The sequence below is a fragment of the Helicoverpa zea genome, chromosome 20 (genome assembly GCF_022581195.2).
Source record: "Helicoverpa zea isolate HzStark_Cry1AcR chromosome 20, ilHelZeax1.1, whole genome shotgun sequence".
Classification (NCBI taxonomy): Eukaryota; Metazoa; Arthropoda; class Insecta; order Lepidoptera; family Noctuidae; genus Helicoverpa; species Helicoverpa zea.
The window spans coordinates 2,640,593-2,662,696 of record NC_061471.1 but is presented as its reverse complement, the minus strand read 5'-3'; the positions used below and the strand labels follow the sequence as shown (position 1 = coordinate 2,662,696).

General features: G+C 37.5%; 1 protein-coding gene across 3 annotated transcripts; it reads right to left on the bottom strand.

The window, feature by feature from the left end:
• Positions 1–2,064: 2,064 nt before the first annotated feature.
• On the bottom strand, positions 2,065–21,933 carry LOC124640271. Of its 3 annotated transcripts, none has more exons than XM_047177974.1 (58): positions 21,757–21,928; positions 19,961–20,168; positions 19,549–19,635; positions 19,222–19,451; positions 18,801–19,014; positions 18,626–18,721; positions 18,170–18,402; positions 17,726–17,942; positions 17,508–17,603; positions 17,017–17,246; positions 16,671–16,890; positions 16,492–16,584; positions 16,188–16,417; positions 15,903–16,110; positions 15,689–15,784; positions 15,373–15,599; positions 15,048–15,264; positions 14,848–14,937; positions 14,462–14,691; positions 14,162–14,381; positions 13,990–14,079; positions 13,650–13,879; positions 13,201–13,408; positions 12,996–13,091; positions 12,684–12,913; positions 12,337–12,553; positions 12,164–12,253; positions 11,848–12,077; positions 11,554–11,773; positions 11,382–11,471; positions 11,042–11,271; positions 10,588–10,795; positions 10,388–10,483; positions 10,076–10,305; positions 9,729–9,945; positions 9,556–9,645; positions 9,240–9,469; positions 8,938–9,157; positions 8,756–8,845; positions 8,440–8,669; positions 8,150–8,354; positions 7,964–8,059; positions 7,633–7,862; positions 7,213–7,432; positions 7,038–7,127; positions 6,728–6,960; positions 6,450–6,651; positions 6,043–6,135; positions 5,721–5,956; positions 5,364–5,574; positions 4,831–4,926; positions 4,390–4,619; positions 4,034–4,247; positions 3,783–3,878; positions 3,428–3,666; positions 3,122–3,341; positions 2,956–3,048; positions 2,065–2,378 (listed from the first exon to the last, which is right to left on the bottom strand). In XM_047177974.1, the coding sequence occupies exons 1-58, from the start codon at positions 21,883–21,885 to the stop codon at positions 2,167–2,169; spliced, it is 10,329 nt and encodes a 3,442-aa protein (XP_047033930.1). In that variant the 5' UTR covers positions 21,886–21,928; the 3' UTR covers positions 2,065–2,166. The 3 variants fall into 3 exon arrangements, with proteins under 3 accessions (XP_047033930.1, XP_047033932.1, XP_047033931.1); XM_047177975.1 differs by having other exon boundaries at positions 2,265–2,487; positions 2,884–3,048; positions 21,757–21,933; XM_047177976.1 differs by lacking the exons at positions 11,042–11,271; positions 11,382–11,471; positions 11,554–11,773; ... (4 more) ...; positions 12,996–13,091; positions 13,201–13,408 and having other exon boundaries at positions 21,757–21,926.
• Between the last annotated feature and the right edge of the window lie 171 nt (positions 21,934–22,104).

Below are 22,104 nucleotides of genomic sequence, written 5' to 3'. Positions count from 1 at the left end.
CCTTTAGCCGGAGCGACAAAGTAAATTTAATTTAGAACGTCATGTGGAGTGTTTGTGAATATCATGTCTGTGTTCGGAAATTATTTATTTATTCCTTTATTTCAGGCAACTAGTTCCCATAAAAATAGAAATACACATATTTCATTAACTGTACTTATAAACTAATACATAAAATTATTCATAGCAATATCATCATCATCCTCCGAGCCTTTTTCCTAACTATGTTGGCGTCGGCTTGCAGTCTAACCGGATGTAGCTGAGTACCAGTGTTTTACAAGGAGCGACTGCCCCATTCTGACCTCCTCATTTCCTCAAACCCTCAACCCAGTTACCAGGGTAACCCAATACTCCTTGGTTAGACTGCTGTCAGACTTACTGGCTTCTGACTATCCGTAACGACTGCCATCCGAAACACAGTCATCAGTGTCTAGAAAAGTTGCATTGGTACTTGCCTGACCTAGAAGCGAACCCGCGCCCCCTTAAGAAGTTGGTTCTTTGCCCACTAGGCCACCACGACGTCAATATCTATAAAAAATAATCAGCAGACTGGCCAGGGTTCGTGACGTCACCAATTGACGCCATATTGTGCTGGAGTGTCATGTTGAAACAAGTTGCGTGACGTCGCGAGCACTGGCTTCAGACAACTTAGCACTCTGGTATTAAAAATAACAATCTATACTAAAATTATAATGCTGAAGAGTTTGTTTGTTTGTTTGAACGCGCTAATCTCAGGAACTACTGGTCTGATTTGAACAATTCTTTCGGTGTTAGATAGCCCATTTATCGAGGAAGGCTATAGACTACTTTTTATCCGGGTTCGTGCACAGGTCCCCACGGGATGCGGGTGAAACCGCTGGCAGAAGCTAGTTTCTTTATATTTGTAATTTTTGATGACTGTTTTGTCGTTTAATTGATGCTTTGATCTACCTAAATAAAATTATTCAATGTTATTACAAGAAAGTTAAATGGATGTTTACATGCAATGGAATGAAATATTTTTTGTAATAACATCCATTTAGTATTTAAAAATTTTTGTGTGATAGGATTTTATCCTCCTTTCAACTTTAGGATTCTTTTGTAACATTCTGTATTTCTCCACTTCTGTGTGTCTTCTACTCATAATGTTAGTTAAAAACTTAATTTTATGTTAATTTAAAACAAAACATACCAATAAGTTATTTCTGTGCCATACCGTGAGAAATAGCGCAACAGCGATTTCTATAAACCCAATCCAACCTATCAGCTATAATGTTTAGGATACTGTTGGAGCTGATCCGCACCTTACTCACCAGGGTTGCAGCCCGCTTTCGCATTGTTGCATAGAAGAAATCTACATGTACATCAAACATCGCTACAGAAACAGGGCAGCCCCAGCAGCATCCTAAACGCACTATTACACTGAACGTGGAGACCGCTGTAGGACTTCCGCGTACATCTGGGCCACAGGCTGCAGGTGTAAAATATCGTGCAGTAAGCCCGAAAGAGAGTAACTTTTATTTCTGGCGAGCAAATCTGCGGACCAGCATGTTCGCTCTAATCGAAAACGCTCTCCGCTCTCGTTCTACATCAGCATCATCTTTGAGATCGGGGGTCAAGTATATATTTGAATTTGTGTATGTATAAAGGGTTTTTCGTTTAATTTTATTACTGGTATCGTCCACCGCTCTCAAATACCATAATCTCTGATTTGCTGCTATTAGAAATCAGACCATGTGTTCTGGCGTACTCTTCACACTGTGCAATAAGCCGTCAGAGACCACAAACCGAGGCACTCAGGAGCACCTTATCATCCGCATAACTTATATGGTTTACAGAAAAACCGTCTATAAAACAACCGACTCTGGTACTGCTGAGCTCCTCGATCATCTCATTCATGTAAAGGTTAAAAAGCGTGGGTGAGGTTAACCCCCTGCCTCACGCCGCATTCCAACCCATAAGAATGACAGAAGCCCATCGTACGTTATTGACCTGGTTTCCATAACATTCATATTTATTTAACACAAAAGTGTTTTGGTATTGCTTAAGCCTCAAAGAGAATGTGAAATGAAATAAAACAACAGTGACTATTATCTTAGAATTTAATTATATTTCTTCTTAAAATAAATATAAAAACATTATGTACAACTGGTCTGAATAATTTACATCTAAATAGATCCTAGGTAATTTCTACCATAGCGCTTGCAATACAGTACATATAAATATCACAATAATACTGCTCTTGAACAGAATTGCTGAGCTGGGTTCCTCACAATCTTCGTTGTGGGGCACTTGGTTGAAGTACGGATTGTGAAGTTCCCGCATGTTCTGTTCGAGTTCGTTGATGACGGCGACGCCTGAAGCTGGCATTGTTCTGTCAGTGCTCAGCTGCCATGCACGAACTGTGAGAGTAAATTAGATGCATTGATAAATAATTAGTTGAAAATCATGAAAGGTTTTAGTAGTCGTAGGAAGATTTGCCATCAACTGAGCTAATAAAGGATAGTTCTACAAGGTGTTGATTTGCATTTGTGCCATAGTTCAGGAGGAGGACATACAATACGTAAATAATCGATTGGAATTACAGTAGATGGGAAATAACTAATATGCACTGCTTTTTTTGTCATTGTAATGTCGTGGTATTTCCGAAGTAATCCAATTTTATGAATGAAATTTATGAGTGATCGTTGCGTATGCTTTGTGTTTGCGTTTGTGTGAGGGTGCAGCACGGTTTCAACGCCAGTAACATACGCGCCAAATTAAATAAGGCTAGATGACATTTACGGAATTCTGAAAAAAAAAATAAAGAAAAAAAAATACGTACCAATTTTTTAATTGATTTGGGTCGAGAATCATTAGCATAATTACCTCCTTGAATATGGCACGGATGCAAATCAACAGCTTGTATTTTAAGATTATCTACTGCATCACAATAGCTTAATTGGTAGAAGAAAATCACCATGTTGATGAACAACCTACCTCGGCGTCGTGTGCCAACATTTTCGCAAGAGTACGCGAGGGCATATTCGTTGTAGTTAGTCGCCAAAATGTATAGATCCATCTCCGTTGATTCTGAAAATGAAACCTATTTATAGCAAATGTTTGGAAAAAGCCAAAAATGTGCTTATAAAAATATTTTACTTACCACCTGAGTTCGCAGCAGGAATTTCTATAGTGATTTTTCCACTTCCGTCGGTAGAACTGACCCGACCTGTATAGTCCGTCGTCGCTAATTCTCCACCAACGACATCGAAGTCAGTAATATCCAGGTTACTAGTTTGTTCGTTAACTCTCAATCTAGTGCCACTGCAAGACCTGCCCTGGACTGAGTCGTATCGCCGGATGTGATACCAAGTTCTCGCAAACTGAAAATAATGTAAGAGGACATTATTGCAATAACTAAAAAGTTTGATTCTTCGCAATTTGCAGAATACGATTTTCAAACACTTACAGCAGTTACATTAAAGTTTTCAACGCCTTTAATAGATGTATCACAGCTTCCAGGCAACAGAATGGATGTGCCAAGTCCATCAATCACTGGTTCCGGGTAATAGAAGCAAGAATCGTCAGTCTGACTTGTTTCTTGGTAATAGGTTTGGTTGAGGCCCTGCGTGTCGCTGATCACGTCATCCATGATGTCAAGAGCGGTTGGGCTTAATGTGCCAGTTCTACTCAGTTTCCAACTGCCAACTGTGAAAAAAGACAAGCAGGATTGTAGAGATTTTGAACAATTATTTTAAAAAAGCTATTTAGCTTACTAGCTTCAAGTTTTTGAAATCAGATTTGAATTGTTTTTATTATCTTACCTTGTCTTCTTCCCTCAGGTAGGTTTGTGCAAGTGTACACAAGAGAATAAGTTGTATAATCTGTTGCGAGTACGTAGTAGTCTGAAATTCTGTTCTCTGCAATAAAATATTGTAATCCATTTCATTAAACCAGAAATATGTTAACTTATAATTCTTAATTAACATTAGTTTACTCTAGCATTATAAAATAATGCATGAACTAAAATATTTCGTCTCAGTGAGCCTAGTATTAATGTAATTTAAATTCTTACCACCACCAACGTTGAAAGTGACTCGCAGTACTCCAGATCCGTCGTTACTGGCAAGTACACCTTGGCCTGATATCGTTGATAAAGCCTCATTAACCACTTGGCTGTTGACTATAGAGATGGAATTGACACCATCACTAGAGTATGTGGCTCGGTTACATTGTCCAGTTTGAGCTGTTTGTGGGTATCTGGCCACTTCAATCCAATCTCCGAGATACTGTAAAAACAATGGATCAATGCAATTACCTAATATCCCACATACATATTGTTACTTCGTAAATTTCATAACAGCCGTGTTACACGATTAATTAGGTAGAATGTAATGCCATTTCAATTATGTAGTAGATCTGCTTCCTTACATTAGCAATACTGAAATTAGGCATTCCGGTGATAGATTCGTTACAAGGTCCAGGCAACACGATTGTTTCTGGGTTATTGAACTCAGGATAGTGGAAACAGTCTGCGTCAGTTTGGCTCGTGGTCTGGTAATACATTTCATGGAGCCCCTCTGTGTTAGCGATGACATTATTAATAGCATTATTCGCTTGCGGAGACAGTTCTGTGGTTCTACTCAGCTTCCAACTGTTCACTGTAAATAAATTTTCATTTAATTTCTGGTTGTCATATGTATTAAAACACTAACTGCTTCCCACACTTAGCTACCGTATCGATAGCAAACATGAATTTCTTTATAAAACATATTTATATTATTAAACATTAATAACTTTAAAGGTTTTGTCATGTAAGCGTTAGTTGTAATTGATAAAGTAGCTACAAAATTAAATGTTTCGGTGTATTACCTCGTCTGTTTCCACCGTCTACGTTTGTACAGCTGTACAAAAGGGCATAGTTTATGTAGTCTGTTTCTAGAACGGAGTACTCTGCTCTTCTGGTCTCTGTAATTTAAAGGTTACATTCACAATTTTTTTTTTATTTTATTCTATCAATACAACACTTACTTAAGGTTACTCTTATAATACGCAAGCACCTTTACTTCTGCTTTTTTGTTCTTATCGGGGTTGCTTTTTCGAATGCTGATATTTCAATAAAACTAGACTCTTTTTGATTATCGATCAATCAGCGGATTTATAATTTTAATCACTATGCCAACTAGTTCTAATAATTTGATTAGAATATAACGACTAGTAAATTAAATTTTATAATAGTCTTGGTACACGATTAATTAGGTAGAATGTAATGCCATTTCAATTAATATGTAGTAGATCTGCTTCCTTACATCAGCAATACTGAAGTTAGGATGTTTTAATATTTTCATTAAGATTTACAAAAATTGGTGAGATTTTAATGTTAGGGCTATTAATAAATAACTTACCGTCACCAACGTTGAAGGTAACTAATAGGTCTCCGTAGCCGTCTTGGCCTACAAGTGTAGCTTGGCCTGATATCGTAGCTAAATGCTCATTGATTACTTGGCTGTTTTGCACGTAGATGACATCATTAAGAGATGTGTATACGCCACGGTTACACTGGCCTTGCTGTGATGCTATTGGATATCTGGCGATTTCGTTCCAGATTCCAAGATACTAAGTAAAAAAAACCATTAAAGTAAATTAGTAAAACGTTTTCAATTTTAATCATTCAATCCGCGATGTAGAGGCAGTATATTTAAACAATCGTTGTGTTAAGTGGGACAGGGATATGTATTTAGTGAAACAAGATAGGTACTTACCTCTTTTGTGTTAAAGTTAGGAATTCCACGAATAGAATCATCGCAGGGTCCAGGAAGTATGATACTATCGGGAAGTTCATCGTGCACAGGATAGTGGAAGCACGCTGAGTTATCTTGTTTCGTGTATCGATAGTAACCCTCAAAGAGATCAATATTTTGGCTCACAAGCTCATCGATAATAATGTTTGCAGCTTCAGATAGTCCTGCTCGGGAGCGACTGAGCTTCCAACTGTAGACTGCAAACAATGATTTGACGGTAAACATCTAATAGAGAATTATAAGAGTAAGATAAATAACGTGGTATGAAATAAATGTTAGTTACTTTGCTTGCTGTTGGCGTCGACGTTTCTACAGCTGTATGCAAGAGCATATTGGGTATTATCGGTGGCCAATATGTAGATACTGTTGAAGGGAACTGAAATAAACAATGTAATGATTATTTAGGACAAAATTCTTGCTAATTTTTGAATTTAGAAATAATTGGAAGCTTCGTTTTAAATATGCAAATGACCATTAAGTTTGCTTGATTAGCCGTCAGTTGCACAAAGCTCCATTAAAGTTAAAGCTTCTTTAAATCTATTGCTGACTCTTTCTTTGTCAACAAAATAAAAAGATTTCATGAAGCTTTAATTTTAATGGAGCTTTGTGCAACTGACGGTATAGGTACTCGATTCATAGTAAAATTACTTATACAGGAAAATACTTTAGAGAGTATATCGTGGAACTTACCTTCACTGCTTTCAAACCTAATGACACCTCTCCCCGTGGCATCAACTTCGGCCACTTGATTTGTGCTCAACAATGCTTCCTCAATCACGCTTGTTTTAATTACATTGAAGCCATTACCATTCGTTAAATATTCGGTAGCCGTACATTCACCATTTTGTAGAGTAGATGGGAATCTAGCTACCTCATGCCATACTCCAGAAAACTAAAAACATTTAATAGATATCATTGATTAGAATTTAAATTATCTGCTATTAACGATTTATGGTTTCACTACTCACCGCGCTAGGACTAAATGACGTAACGGCTGGCACTTCCAAGTCAGGTAGACATTGGCCATTTAAAATGACGTCACCACCATTGTTGTCGGGGTAAAAGAAGCAAGATTCCTCAGAATGGCTTCTTGGGACATAGTAACGTTGCTCAAGCACTTGTACACTGTTGATTATTTCGTTGATTACTGGTGCAGCGGCTGCTGGCAGATACGGCGTTCTGCTCAATTTCCAGCTGTAAACTGTTCAAGCAAAAATTGATATCCCATGTTCTAAAATAGTAGCTCTTATTTGTATAACATTTTTTTCTAAGTTTTACCTGCTCTTGATTCTGAATCAATGTTTCTGCATGAATACACCAGGGAGTAGGAGTCATAATCGGTGGCCAGTACCCAATATTTAGTAGTGACTGCAACAGAAAATAGTTATATTGCAGTAAAACTCGTTGGAATAACGAACACAAGTGCACTAAAGACAAATATAATGGTTTCTACCTGGACCAGAGCTCAGAGTGAACGTCACATCGAATTTAGCAGAATTATCGGTAGCAGTTTGAGTAGCAGTGCCTGTCGTAGTCTGTAATACTTGGTTCACGACTTGAGTATTTTGAACAGTAATTGTTCCATCGGTATTGGTCGTGTATGTTACGGTGTTACAAGTACCAGACTGGAAGCTCGTTGGATAGGATTCAATGTCGTACCAGGTGCCGGCGTACTGTAGAAGATGAAAATATTTATTCTTGGATCGGGAATTATTGTTTGACCAAAGCTAATACACAGGCCCTATGAGAAAATCTTTGAGGCCAATTCGAGGATCAGCACATTTTTAAAGTTCATAGTTTAAACTCTAGTTAGGTATATATTTTTTATCACTTGTTACGTATGTCTAGTGAGACAGGATGTAAGTTGACATACCCTATCGGCATCGAAATTAGCAACAACGGGAATGTTTTCATCGCACTGTCCAGGGAACACAACAGTAGTGTCCTTATCAGGTTCGGGGAAGTAGAAACAGCCAGTGTCAGTCTGGTCCACGGCCTGGTAATACCGAGCATCAAGAACATCCACGGAGTTCATTATCTGGTTGATCGAATGAGTTGCATAGTCTGACAGACTGTCCCCCCTGCTCAATTTCCAGGTCCAAACTGAATAAGTTAAAATACAATATTGTTAAAATATGTGAAAACGCTGGACAATAATACCAACAATCTGATGTGTTTAGTCCTCAGTCCTAAAGCAGACTTACCTCTCCTGAGATCATCGGGTAGATTGACGCAGCTATACACCAAAGCATATGAGTGATAGTCTGTGCCCAAAATCCAGTATTCTACAGGTGTTGCGCCTAGAAATTAAATAAACATTTTTATTGTAAATCAAATTTAATTTAAGGCAGTGTTTTTTTTTATTCGGATTTAATGAAGTTAATAAATACCATTAGGGAAAGTAACAGTGAATTTTCCGCTTCCATCACTAGCTAATACCGCTGATCCTGTTATACTATTAAGCTGTTCTTCGACTACTTTTGTATTGTACACGACTACTGTGCCGTCATCATTTTCAGTGTACGTAGCAGCATTGCACGTTCCTTCTTGGAAATCAGAGTAATATGATTCAATTAATCGCCAACGACCCATGTACTGAAAATAAAAAAATAATTACATTTTGTCCTATTCAATTTTCAATTCTATGGATGATCCATTATATACCTCTAATTTTGCTTACCATAGAAACGTCAAAGTTCTGAACGACCGGTATGTTAGCGTCACATTGACCAGGGAATATAACAGGATCATTGGGGCCCAGAACGGGGTAATAGAAGCAAGCGCTGTCTGTTTGTGGGATGTCCTCGAAGTATTTATTCCTCAGTACATCAACGGCTGCCATTGCGTTGTCGATAGCCAGAGAGCCTGCAGCCGACAGTTGTCGACTTCTGCTGAGCTTCCAACTCCAGACTAAAATAATTAAAAAAAAAACACGATTACAATCAAATGTACTGTGGTAAGGCTTTCTGAAGCTATCGTAAAGTGTCTCAACTTACTTTCTCTCTGATCGCTGTTGATGTTCCTACAACTGTATACCAACGCGTAGTCAATGTAGTCCGTGGTCAAAATCCAGTAGGGTACCGGAACTGTAAATGAAGAAACAACGTTTAATTTACATTAACATACATACAACAACATACACTATGTACGGCATAAAAATGTGTAAAGCTGCGGTTACCTGGCGGTCCCATATTAATAAGGTTGATCTGCAGTTTTCCACTACCATCATCGGTAGCAAATGTCACTACTCCTTCTGCTGTGAATAGTCTTTGATTTATGACACTAAATGAATTTAACTGCATGCTTGTAGGTGACGTAACCGTGAACACCTCCCTGATACACTCGCCAGGTTGGTTATCCTTTGGATAGGAGGTAATCTCATGCCATGTGCCTTGGAACTGAAAATCAAATAGTTTTTTTAATAGACTCAACTTAGGCACAATAGTGGATGAAATACTTAATATATTTTGTAAATCTTACGCGATTCAGGTCAAAGTTCGGGACCGCTGCGATGTTATCATCACACTGTCCTGGGAAGATAACCGCTTGTCCTGGTTGTGGGTCAGGGTAGTAGAAACAGCCTTCAGGAGACTGATCACGATTTACGTAGTACCTCTGATCTAACACTTGGGTGTTACTCATAATGTTGTTAATAGCTGTTGCGGCAGCAGTAGATAACGACTTTGTTCTACTGAGTTTCCAACTAGACACTGGAAATTAAACAATTGTTATGATATTCTATTATCTTTCTTTTTTACCAGCGTTAAAGGTGTTATTTTATAAACGTCAAGCCTACCTGTCATGTAGTCAGCGTTCAAGTTTGTACAGGAATAAACAAGCGCATACGAATCGTAGTCGGTATCTAACACCCAGTAATCTGAAGTAACTGCAATCAGAAAGCAAAAATATTTGAAGTGTAAAGGTTTTTGCCCAGAAATAGATCCTGTTTGTTTCGTTCCAAAAACTTACACTGGTTATTTTGTATATTGAATGTAACTTTTAGTTTCGCACTTCCATCAGCAGAAGCTGTTGCTAGCCCAGTGATAACGTCCAGCTTCTGGTTGACGACGTGAGTATTGGTAACAGTAACCGAGGAGCTGTCGTACGGAGCGTAGAAAGCGTTGGGGCAGTCGCCATCTTGGAAAGGCACGGGATATGATTCAATGTCGTGCCAAAGCCCTTGATACTGAAATAAATATTAAGTTACAAATATAAATAGATAATCCCCTGATATTTTGAACTCAAATAGGCATTTTGAAAGCAACAGTTGATGAAAGTGATAGTAATTTTGAGCAAAGCTGATTTCACACACTTACCCGGGAAACATCGAAGTTGTTAACTACAGGAATATTCTCATCACACTGTCCACGGAACCTAACCGGAGTATTTCCGTCAGGCACAGGGAAGTAGAAACAACCCTCGGGAGTGCGATCCACAGTATAGTAGTAGGGCTGATGCAAGACTTCGATGGAATCCATGATTTGATTTATTTTGTCGTTTGCAGCTTGACTCAGGGTGTTGGTGCGACTGAACTTCCAACTCGTTACTAAAGACAAACAACATTTGTTTAGTACATAATCACGTCGGGTTTGACGCTTCTATGGAAATTGATATTTTATGCGATTTACCTCTTCTTTGATTGTTAGCCATGTTGACGCAGCCATAGTACAGTGCGTACGAGTCGTAGTCAGTATCGAGTACAAAGAGTTCATACGTCCGGGGTCCTTGAAAGTAGAAATGATTTGATTATTGTTAACGCATTGATATCCAGTAATAATATTATTATAATTACTTTATAAGATTTGTGTTAACTCTTTGTAATACTTACTCGATGAGTAACCGAAAGTGAGTTGTCCACTTCCATCGGTACTAGTAACAGTAGCAGTTCCCGAAATAGAACCCAGTGCCGCATTGACGACCTGTGAGTTGGTGACAGCGAGGACGTTGCTGGATTGTACTCTGTATTCAGCCACGTTGCACGTTCCACTTTGGTATCGGGACCCGTAGCTTTCAATAAGACGCCACTCTCCAGCGAACTGTAAAATGACATACATATAATGATATATAATTGGGAACTTCTTTTTTATTTAGTCTTTTATTTCACGGGCTTTTCATCTTGGAACATGCCAGCCCCGAAATGGTAATAGAAACATCCGCCTGACTTGTAGCTGGTTGCTATGTAAAGTGCAGCTTCTACTCCTGCATTAAAAGTCATAGCTATTATTTGTCGTTGAAGGTTACATACTTCATGTTGCCCTTGGAGAAATGAAATGAAATCGTACCCGTGTTAAATCGAAGTTGGGTATTCCTCTGATGTTCTCATCACATTGGCCCGGAAGAACGACATCTTGTCCGGGTGTAATGTCAGGCAAGTGGAAACAAGCAGCATCAGACTGGTCAATGTCTTCGAAGTATTGATTCCTCAGCACATCCACGGCCAACATTGCTTCGTCGATAGCCTGGCTACCAGCAGTCGACAGCTGTTGAGTTCTGCTGAGCTTCCAACTCCAGACTAAAAGAAATAAAAAATATCGTAAAAGTTTACTCAGAACACAAAAAGACGGAACAAGGACATAAGTTGTAATAAGGCTTTCTGAAATATCTTTGAAATGTCTTACTAACTTTCTCTTTGTTCGCTGTTAATGTTTCTACAACTGTAAACCAACGCATAGTCATTGTAGTCCGTGCTTAAAATCCAGTAAGGCACCGGAACTGTAAACGAAAAACAATAAAATATGAATTTATCAACTCATTTTGGTAAAAAATATTCCATGTTTAAACAAGATTTCATTACCTGGTGGTCCCATGTTAATAAGGTTAATTTGCAGTTTTCCACTACCATCATCGGTAGCAAAGGTGACTACTCCTTCTGCAGTGTATTCTCTTTGATTTATGACACTAAATGAATTTAACTGCATGCTTGTGGGTGACGTAACCGTGAACACCTCCCTGATACACTCGCCAGGTTGGTTATCCTTCGGATAGGAGGTAATCTCATGCCATGTGCCTTGGAACTGAAAGTCAAACCGTATTTCTTAAACTGCACTCAATAATGAATTGAATACCTACTAGATTTTGTAAATCTTACCAAATTCAGGTCAAAGTTCGGGACCGCTACGATGTTATCATCACACTGTCCTGGGAAGATAACTGCTTGTCCTGGTTGTGGGTCAGGGTAGTAGAAACAGCCTTCAGGAGACTGATCACGATTTACGTAGTACCTCTGATCTAACACTTGGATGTTACTCATAATGTTGTTAATAGCTGTTGCGGCAGCAGTAGATAACGACTTTGTTCTACTGAGTTTCCAACTAGACACTGGAAATTAAACAGTTGTTATGATATTCTACTATCTTTTTTTTTTACCAGCGTTGAAGGTGTTATTTTATAAACGTCAAGCCTACCTGTCATGTAGTCAGCGTTCACGTTTGTGCAGGAATAAACAAGCGCATACGAATCGTAGTCGGTATCCAACACCCAGTAATCTGAAGTAACTGCAATCAGAAAGCAAAAATATTTGAAGTGTAAAGGTTTTTGCCCAGAAATAGATCCTGTTTGTTTCGTTCCAAAAACTTACATTGGTTATTTTGTATATTGAATGTAACTTTTAGTTTCGCACTTCCATCAGCAGGAGCTGTTGCTAGCCCAGTGATAACGTCCAGCTTCTGGTTGACGACGTGAGTATTGGTAACAGTAACCGAGGAGCTGTCGTACGGAGCGTAGAAAGCGTTGGGGCAGTCGCCATCTTGGAAAGGCACGGGATATGATTCGATGTCGTGCCAAAGCCCTTGATACTGAAATAAATATTAAGTAACAAATATAAATAGACAATCCCCTGATATTTTGTGCTCAAATAAGCATTTTGAAAGCAACAGTTGATGAAAGTGATAGTAATTCTGAGCAAAGCTGATTTCACACACTTACCCGGGAAACATCGAAGTTGTTAACTACAGGAATATTCTCATCACACTGTCCACGGAACCTAACCGGAGTATTTCCGTCAGGCACAGGGAAGTAGAAACAACCCTCGGGAGTGCGATCCACAGTATAGTAGTAGGGCTGGTGCAAGACTTCGATGGAATCCATGATTTGATTTATTTTGTCGTTTGCAGCTTGACTCAGGGTGTTGGTGCGACTGAACTTCCAACTCGTTACTAAAGACAAACAACATCTGTTTAGTACATAATCACGTCGGGTTTGACGCTTCTATGGAAATTGTTATTTTATACGATTTACCTCTTCTTTGATTGTTAGCCATGTTGACGCAGCCATAGTACAGCGCATACGAGTCGTAGTCAGTATCTAGTACAAAGAGTTCATACGTCCGGGGTCCTTGAAAGTAGAAATGATTTAATTATATTTAACACATTGATATCCAGTAATAATATTATGTATTATAATTACTTTATAAGATTTGTGATAACTCTTTGTAAAAACTTACTCGATGAGTAACCGAAAGTGAGTTGTCCACTTCCATCGGTACTAGTAACAGTAGCAGTTCCCGAAATAGAACCCAGTGCCGCATTGACGACCTGTGAGTTGGTGACAGCGAGGACGTTGCTGGATTGCACTCTGTATTCAGCCACGTTGCACGTTCCACTTTGGTATCGGGACCCGTAACTTTCAATGAGGCGCCACTCTCCGGAGAACTGTAAAATGACATACAATTATAAATAATTGGGATCTTCTTTTTTATTTAGTCTTTTATTTCACGGGCTTTTCATCTTGGAACATGCCAGCCCCGAAATGGTAATAGAAACATCCGCCTGACTTGTAGTTGATTGCTATGTAAAATGCAGCTTCTACTCCTGCATTAAAAGTCATAGCTATTATTTGTCGTTGAAGTTTACATCGTTCATGTTGCTCTTGGATAAATGAAATGAATCGTACCCGTGTTAAATCGAAGTTGGGTATTCCTCTGATGTTCTCATCACATTGGCCCGGAAGAACGACATCTTGTCCGGGTGTAATGTCAGGCAAGTGGAAACAAGCAGCATCAGACTGGTCAATGTCTTCGAAGTATTGATTCCTCAGCACATCCACGGCCAACATTGCTTCGTCGATAGCCTGGCTACCAGCAGTCGACAGCTGTTGAGTTCTGCTGAGCTTCCAACTCCAGACTAAAAGAAATAAAAAATATCGTAAAAGTTTACTCAGAACACAAAAAGACGGAACAAGGACATAAGTTGTAATAAGGCTTTCTGAAATATCTTTGAAATGTCTTACTAACTTTCTCTTTGTTCGCTGTTAATGTTTCTACAACTGTAAACCAACGCATAGTCATTGTAGTCCGTGCTTAAAATCCAGTAAGGCACCGGAACTGTAAACGAAAAACAATAAAATATGAATTTATCAACTCATTTTGGTAAAAAATATTCCATGTTTAAACAAGATTTCATTACCTGGTGGTCCCATATTAATAAGGTTAATTTGCAGTTTTCCACTACCATCATCGGTAGCAAAGGTGACTACTCCTTCTGCAGTGTATTCTCTTTGATTTATGACACTAAATGAATTTAAGTGCATGCTGGTAGCTGAAGTTACTGTGAACACCTCCCTGATACACTCGCCAGGTTGGTTATTCTTTGGATAAGATGTAATCTCATGCCATGTGCCTTGGAACTGAAAAGCCAAATCGTTTTTTTAAATTCCACTTTGATACAATAGTGAATGAAATAACTAACGGATTATGTAAATCTTACCAGATTCAGGTCAAAGTTCGGGACCGCTGCGATATTATCGTCGCACTGTCCTGGGAAGATAACTGCTTGTCCGGGTTGTGGCTCAGGGTAGTAGAAACATCCCTGCGCGCTCTGATCGCGAGGCAGGAAATATCTCTGGTCTAATACTCTAATGTTGCTCATCACATTGTTGATAGCGTTTGCAGCTGCAGTTGGTAGCGTTCTTGTTCTGCTCAGTTTCCAACTTGTCACTGTAGGATCAAATTTAAATATTGTACATCATTTGAAACTAAATTTTTATTTATTTATTTACTTATTTATTTATTTATATAAAGGAAGACTAACAGTAACTAAATCATTCAATTACAGTTGAATGTACGAATAGTTTTTTTTTATTTGTTACCTACCTTGCACATACTCATCGTCTATGGGTCGACAGGAATATACTAGTGAATACGAGTCATAATCCGTAGCTAAGACCCAGTATTCCGATGTCACTGAAAATTTAATAAAACCCTTTAATAATTTATAGCAAAAATAATAATGTGCATACACAATTTTATCCAACTCGTAATTTGGATCAACGCGTTTGTGGTTCGGTTCTTACCATCAGTACCGCCTATATTGAAGGTTGCTTTGAGTTTAGCACTTCCATCTGTACTGGCTTCGAGTACAGCATTACCCCTTATAGACACCAGCAACTGATTAACTACTTGAGTATTGACTATAGTCACGTCATTGCCCTCAGAATACGTGGCTGTGTTACATGTCCCATCTTGGAAGTCCCCGGGGTATGATTCGATATCATACCAAGTACCCAAGTACTGGAATGAAAGAATAGATTTAGACTTAAAGAAGGACATCATTGAGGAACTACTACGTTTATTTGTGAACTCATGTTTTAATAAATGTTTTAATTTTCACTAACTTACCCTCTGCGTATTAAAACCCGTTACTACAGGAATATTTTCGCATTGACCTCGGAATCTGACGATAGAACTCGGGTCGGGTGTAGGGAAGTAGAAGCATCCAGTATCGGTACGGTCCACATAGTAATAGAATCGATTGTTTAACACATTTATACTGTCTATAACCCGGTTCATAGAGTCGATGGCATTTTGGCTCAGAGTATTATCACGGCTCATTTTCCAGCTGTAAACTAATAATATTATATAAATATTTTCGTTTACTGAAAAATTTCTTAAAATATTATAAATACCTATATGCATTTCTTAGTTTGGTACTTACCTCTTCTTTGATTATTGTTGATGTTAACACATCCGTATCCAAGAGCATATGAAATGTAATCCGTAGTGAGTATTTTAAACTCGAAGGATGCAGATTCTGAAAAGAAGTACAAACGTATAGGTACCTCTATTATGTACAGGTATTTGATAGGTATATATTAATCTTCACAGAATTCTGTTCAAGGGATACCGGAAGCTCTTCAATTCAAACTTACGACTGGGGAAGGAGAAAGTAAGCTCTCCTGTTCCATCGTTGCTAGAAATAGTAGCTGTTCCAGAAATCTCAGCGAGCTCTGCATTTATGACTTGCGAGTTGACAACACTTAGAGTTGTAGGGTTTTCCACGGTGTAACGGGCTACATTACATGTGCCCACTTGGAAGTCGGAGCCGTAGCTTTCAACGAGACGCCAGCGGCCAGAATACTGTAAATAGAGTCATTGAGTATCACGCCCGAAAATATATGCAGTATGTGTAACTAAAACAAGATCAATTTGCTTACTTTTGTGATGTCGAAATTCGGAATTCCTCTGATGCTAGTGTCACATTGTCCAGGAAGTATGACTGCCTCACCACGTTCAAGTTCAGGTAAGTAGAAGCAAGCTTCATCGGACTGATCAATTCTTTCAAAGTAAGTATCTTGTAACACAACGTTACTTGCTACAATACTCGCAATAGCTGTGTTCGCTGCTGCTGACAACTGCTTGGTTCTGCTAAGTTTCCAACTCCACACTGAAACGTTTATATTTGTTAAGAAATGACGATTCTAATTTTCAAGATGATATTAATTTGTGAAATATCTTTACCTCCTCTAAAATCTGAATTTAGATTCACACAAGAATATGCGAACGCGTAGTCAGTGTAATCCGTGTTGAGGATCCAGAATGGTATGGTTTTAGCTGAAAAAAAAAAACAACAGTTACAGAGTAGTGTTATATGGGTAAATGAAGAAAAGTATGTGAACCAGAAACAAAATTTTTCGTACCTTCACCATTGACTGTGATAGTAGCTGTCAATCTCCCAGCGTTATCCGTAGCGCTGGCTCTAGCTACTACTCCGTTTATGATTCCCAGAAATTGGTCGTTGACCGAAGAAGATTCCAGATTAAGACGTGTGTTATCGAGGGGTGTGTATTGATGATTGATGCAATGTCCTGACTGTTCTGCTTTTGGGTATGATTGGATCTCGTGCCATACGCCAAGGAACTGTAATAAATTGATTAAGAATATTTATCCCACGCTACAGAATATTTTCGAAGCAGATCCCGTGAAAGACGAGTAAATAAAAACTGGGACTTAGAGTTGTTTTTTTTTCTAAAATATCAAACATACCCTCTGCAAGTCAAAGTCTTGAACTACAGCGATATTCTCATCACACTGTCCAGGGAACACAACTGGGACACCAGCTTGGGCTTCAGGGAAGTAGAAGCATCCCTGTACTGATTGGTCCATGGTTTCATAGTATCGTGAATCAAGAACTGATACAGTATTTATTATGTTGTTTATTGCAGTTGAAGAGGCTGTAGATAGTGATTTTGCTCTACTCAGTTTCCATGAGCTCACTGAAAAGGATACGAAGTATTAGATATATAGTTACGATTAAAATTGCATACTTGTTATAGAGAGAGGAATTTGATATTACTTGTATGAAACTGACGTTAAAATTCTATCTCTAGTAAGTAAATCAACAGATAAACTGTTGGAAACGGCTGTTAAAAGTTTGAATAATCTCTTAGAGATCAACTGTTATTAGAATAAGATGTTAAATGTTTCAAGTAATAAAAAATCTGGGCATAAGAAAAAAGCATGGCCAAATACTCTACCTTGCATTTCATCAGCGTTTAGATTGGAACAGCTATATACCAAGGCGTAATTGTCATAATCAGTATCCAGCACCCAGTAATCACTTGATACAGTTTCTGTAAAAATTTAAAAAACGCTATAAGTATATTCCTAATGAACACACACAAACAAAAAACAAACATTCAGAGGGCTTTTCAGCCAGTCTTTGCCACTGTTTTTTTTTGTTTGTAAAACTTACGATCGCTTCCTGGAATGGGGAATGTCACAACGAGCTTAGCTGATCCATCAGACGCCGCAGGTACACCCACTGCATTCACAGTATACAACCTCTCATTGTTAACTTGAGTGTTAACCACGGTGACACTGCTGCCCACTAATTCGTAATCAGCATTACTGCAAGTCCCGCTTTGGAAGGCCGTTGGATATAGTTCGATGTTGTGCCATAATCCCATGTACTGTAATGAACAATAATGGTCAACGATTTTTAATACAATAAACTTCTCTAGCGCTATAAATTTTTTTGTTCAATAAATTAGAGTGAGAATTAGTTACAGTTCAGTGTAACATTTACATTTCGAAGTAAATGTTCTCATATTTTCATTGAGAACTATTCTTTCAGACTATATAAGTATATAAATTAAACTCTAGGAGGATCATAAGAAGTGCTGTTCATTAAACTTACTCTTTCAATATTAAAGTTCTGCATAGCTTGAACGTTAACAGATTCACACTGGCCTCTGAACACTACAGGCTGATTAGCCACGGGTTCAGGATAAAAGAAACAGCCTGCATCTGACTGGTCAGTTTGCTTATAATACTGGTAATTGAGATCCATGTACGAGTCGACTACTTGGTCAACTGTTGTTTGAACGGTTTGAGGCATTACTCGTGTTCGGCTGAGAATCCAGCTGTAGACTACAAGAAAAATAACATACAGATAAATAGGTAATCCTTATAAATCCGAAAGAGAATGATCATGTTTTCACATTAAAATGGTTGAATGAATTGACTTAATTTTCGGACTGGTGATAGGTGGGATACTGAGGACGGTTATGAGATCCATTTTAGTTGAACAACACCATCAAGTGTGTGCACATTTACATTAATGGAGTGCTAAGTAATATGCAAAGGAACTAACCTTGTTTGTTGGTAGGACTTGTATTAATACAAGTATAAGCAACTGCATAGGTGTCATAATCACTGGCCAAGATCCATAAGTCCTGTGGTGTATTAGCTATAAAAAGAATTTGATAAGTATCAGCTCATTTTCAAAGCATACCGAATTTCTTCAGATATTGCTCGTAAATACTTACTAGCTCCAGGAATATTTAGCACCACAGATAATTTGGCGCTATTATCAGTACTGCTGACTGTTGCATGTCCATCTAGAGTGAGCAGTTGTTGGTTCACTACCTCACTATTGACTATGTTGACCCCTTCATTAGACCTGCTAAACTCAGACCTGACGCAGGCACCATTCGTGTTAGGAGTTTCGTAGCTTGAAATCTGGTGCCATAAGCCTGAAAACTATTGTATGACATTAATAACGATTGAACATTTTTGACTTCAAATTGTCTTTAATTATGTTCATTCAATGAAACACTTAAAACTTAAATAACAATATGATGTTCTCATTTTAAAATATTGCTAAAGACAGATTTTTTTTTTATCATAGTGTGTTAAGTGACTAGTTGTTTAAGTAGTTAAATTAGTAAGTATAAAGCATATACTTACTCTATCTACGTTGAAGTTTTGTAGCACAGGAAGAGTTGGGTCACATTGTCCTGGTAATATGATAGGTTCACCAGGTTCAATGACTGGTAGGATGTAGCAGGCATCATCACTATGATCAATAGTTCTGAATTCTGATGATTGGATACCAAATGTATTTAAAATAGTTGTGTAAATAAGTGCAAGTGCCATTTCGCTGAATGCTCTTTCTCGTCCAAGTACCCATATGTGAACTGTGAAAGGAAAAGGAGGTTATTATGATTTCCATAACCGTTCCATTATAATAAAATGCTGTTGTTAATAGATATATTGTACTAAAATGGTACTTACTTCTCCTTTGTAGATTTGAGATATTTTCGCAGGAGAATGTAATGGCAAAGGTTGAGTAGTCTGTTGATCGTACCCAGAAGTCGATGGCTGAAAAAAGGGCGTTTTGTAATTAAAATTAGATATAAATTATCATAATCATTATCAGCCTTTTCACTGTCCTGTAGGGTACGGGACCTTTTCTCATACAGGGAAGAAATTAGCGTAACCATGCTTGATCAAGAGAGATTTGTGATTTCAGTGTATAAGATAAAATAAAGCTCATTTTTACAAATGAGTTCAGCTTAGCCGATTTGTTTACGCTTTTGTGATAATAATTGTAACAGCACAATGAAAAAAAAAACTGAGTTTAGTTATAGGTAGGTAATATTTCCAATCGCTATAAGAATCGTAAAAAAAAGTATTAAATACTTACGATTTTCAAAAGATGATATCGACAACTTGAGTTTAGCGGTATTTCCATCTTGAGTAACTGTGCCTTTTGCTTCTTCGTGGAAGTTTCGGTTGACAGATGAATGTTTTATATTCAGCACATTATTTTCGTTTGCTAGTTCATATAATGAACAGTCACCGGGTTGATTTGGGTTATCCAAACGGGATATTTCATGCCAGGTGCCTAAAAACTGAGAAAATAATACGAATGTCAAAAGTAGTCGTACAGGGATAGGTAAGACTAGATGTTGGTCTTACTAGACGAAGTTTAGAGAGTTGAAGAGTGATTATTTTCGTCATAGTAGTCTGTTAACTAGACTCAGTCATACGAGACGTCCAACCAACAAAGATTTTAGAGCTGTACGATTTTTTATTAAAATTCTCTGAGGACACTCTTAGGCACTTCATTACTTTTCCTATCTGGTCCTTTGATGGAGGTATGCTGTTATGATCATCATATCAGCCAATTGCCGTTCACTGCTGAACGCAGTCCTCCCCCAAAATAACAAAATATTGCGCAAATTGTAATTGATATTGGATGTTACTTTACAAACAGAAAATGATACATACAATGTGTAAATATCTAACTTTTTTTTCCTTAATCGTATTATTATAAAGTTAATTATCGTTTGAATTCTACTGACATAATTAGACATTCATAAGATGTTACGTTTCCGCTCGCACTATATGGATTACGAAGATAAGGCAGTATAATCTATTAAATTAAATTAGGCCTTCATTGACATAACTGAAATAATCTCTTAATCCCCTTCTGTTATCGTTCAAATATTTTATTTGGCGTTTAGATAGATTACCTATATATCTGTTAATTTGTTCTAGAATTACCCCATGCACACAAATCGTGCTTGACAACTTTTATCTGCTCTTCGCGCTCCAGATGGAAAATCTATATGCCTATAGCGTTTCCATCTTCATTTCATTATTTCTATTTATTCATTAAAGATCCATTTATTACCTTTGTAATATTAGTATCAGTAAAATTATATAGGTAGCAACGAGATCTCATATCTGATACGATTAAGGGATGACGTGAAAATATTATATCGATTTAATCTAATGTACGTGAATAAATGTAATTGGGAACGAAGATATAACAGTTGCAGGTGTTATGTTTTAGTGTGCTCATATTATATGGTACCTACGCCATTTAAGGAAATAATAAATTATCTTAATACAGCAACGGTCAAGTCTAAGCATGGCCTTTACAAGTTACGGTTACCGAAGTTTTGTAAAACTTGCCTTATTACTTAGTTCCTTAGTAGAACGGGACAATTCTTGTAGTTCTATTGAACTACTTGTAAATTTTCTTATTGTGTGTAAAGAGAACATTAATGGCCTTACTATAAAAAATTTAACAACTGTTTTACACTTGTCTAAAAAAAATGTATCTCCAAAATGAACCTTATGTCAACGTCATAATTTGACATTTTTTTAGACAAGTCTTAAACTGACGTTAAAGAGTTTTTGTGGTAAGACGCTAAAAGTTTACTAATATTTTAATTTTGTTATGCTTTCAAACCTTTTGTTATAAAAAACTGAAATATGATCGGTATTGATTCTATCCCTTCTTACTTTCCATTTGATATTTTACAATTGTAATTTTATTTGAAATTAAAATATGTATGAGTAGATAATAATGCTAATAATGCTACGATAAGTGATATAACAAGTGAAAAATAAAAATGTAAGGATCATTCATCATCTTCATTAGAATGACATATCATTAAAAACAATAACACTTGGTATAAAACTTCTTACACTTTCGAGGTCAAAATCTTCTTGTATCGGCACATTTGCATCACACTGTCCAAGTTGCACTATTTGTCCTACACACACACTTGATAGTCCAAGCAGACTAAAAACTAATATAATTAATTTTGACATCATAGGATCATAGTTATGTCCTGTCACATCACAATTGCCAAACTAATCAAATAATTATTTATCTGTAAAATTTATATAAAATCTTATCTATTATTTATTTATCGTCACTTTAATCGCAACAAATTGTATTGTCAAATTAAGTTTGGGGCTAAGACATAAAATGGCGGTCACCAACTTATTCTTAATAAGTTGTACATATCTACTTTCCTGCTTTGGGTTTTC

What these genes read in the sequence shown, in the direction of transcription:
- LOC124640271 (XM_047177974.1), bottom strand. Translation starts at nt 21,885, where the DNA reads ATGATGTCAAAATTAATTATATTAGTTTTTAGTCTGCTTGGACTATCA. An exon ending in TATCACAGTCAATGGTGAAG is followed by an intron (nt 16,585 to 16,670) that starts GTACGAAAAATT and finishes TTTTTTTTTCAG; the next exon opens with CTAAAACCATACCATTCTGG. An exon ending in ACCCGATGATCTCAGGAGAG is followed by an intron (nt 7,863 to 7,963) that starts GTAAGTCTGCTT and finishes TAACTTATTCAG; the next exon opens with TTTGGACCTGGAAATTGAGC.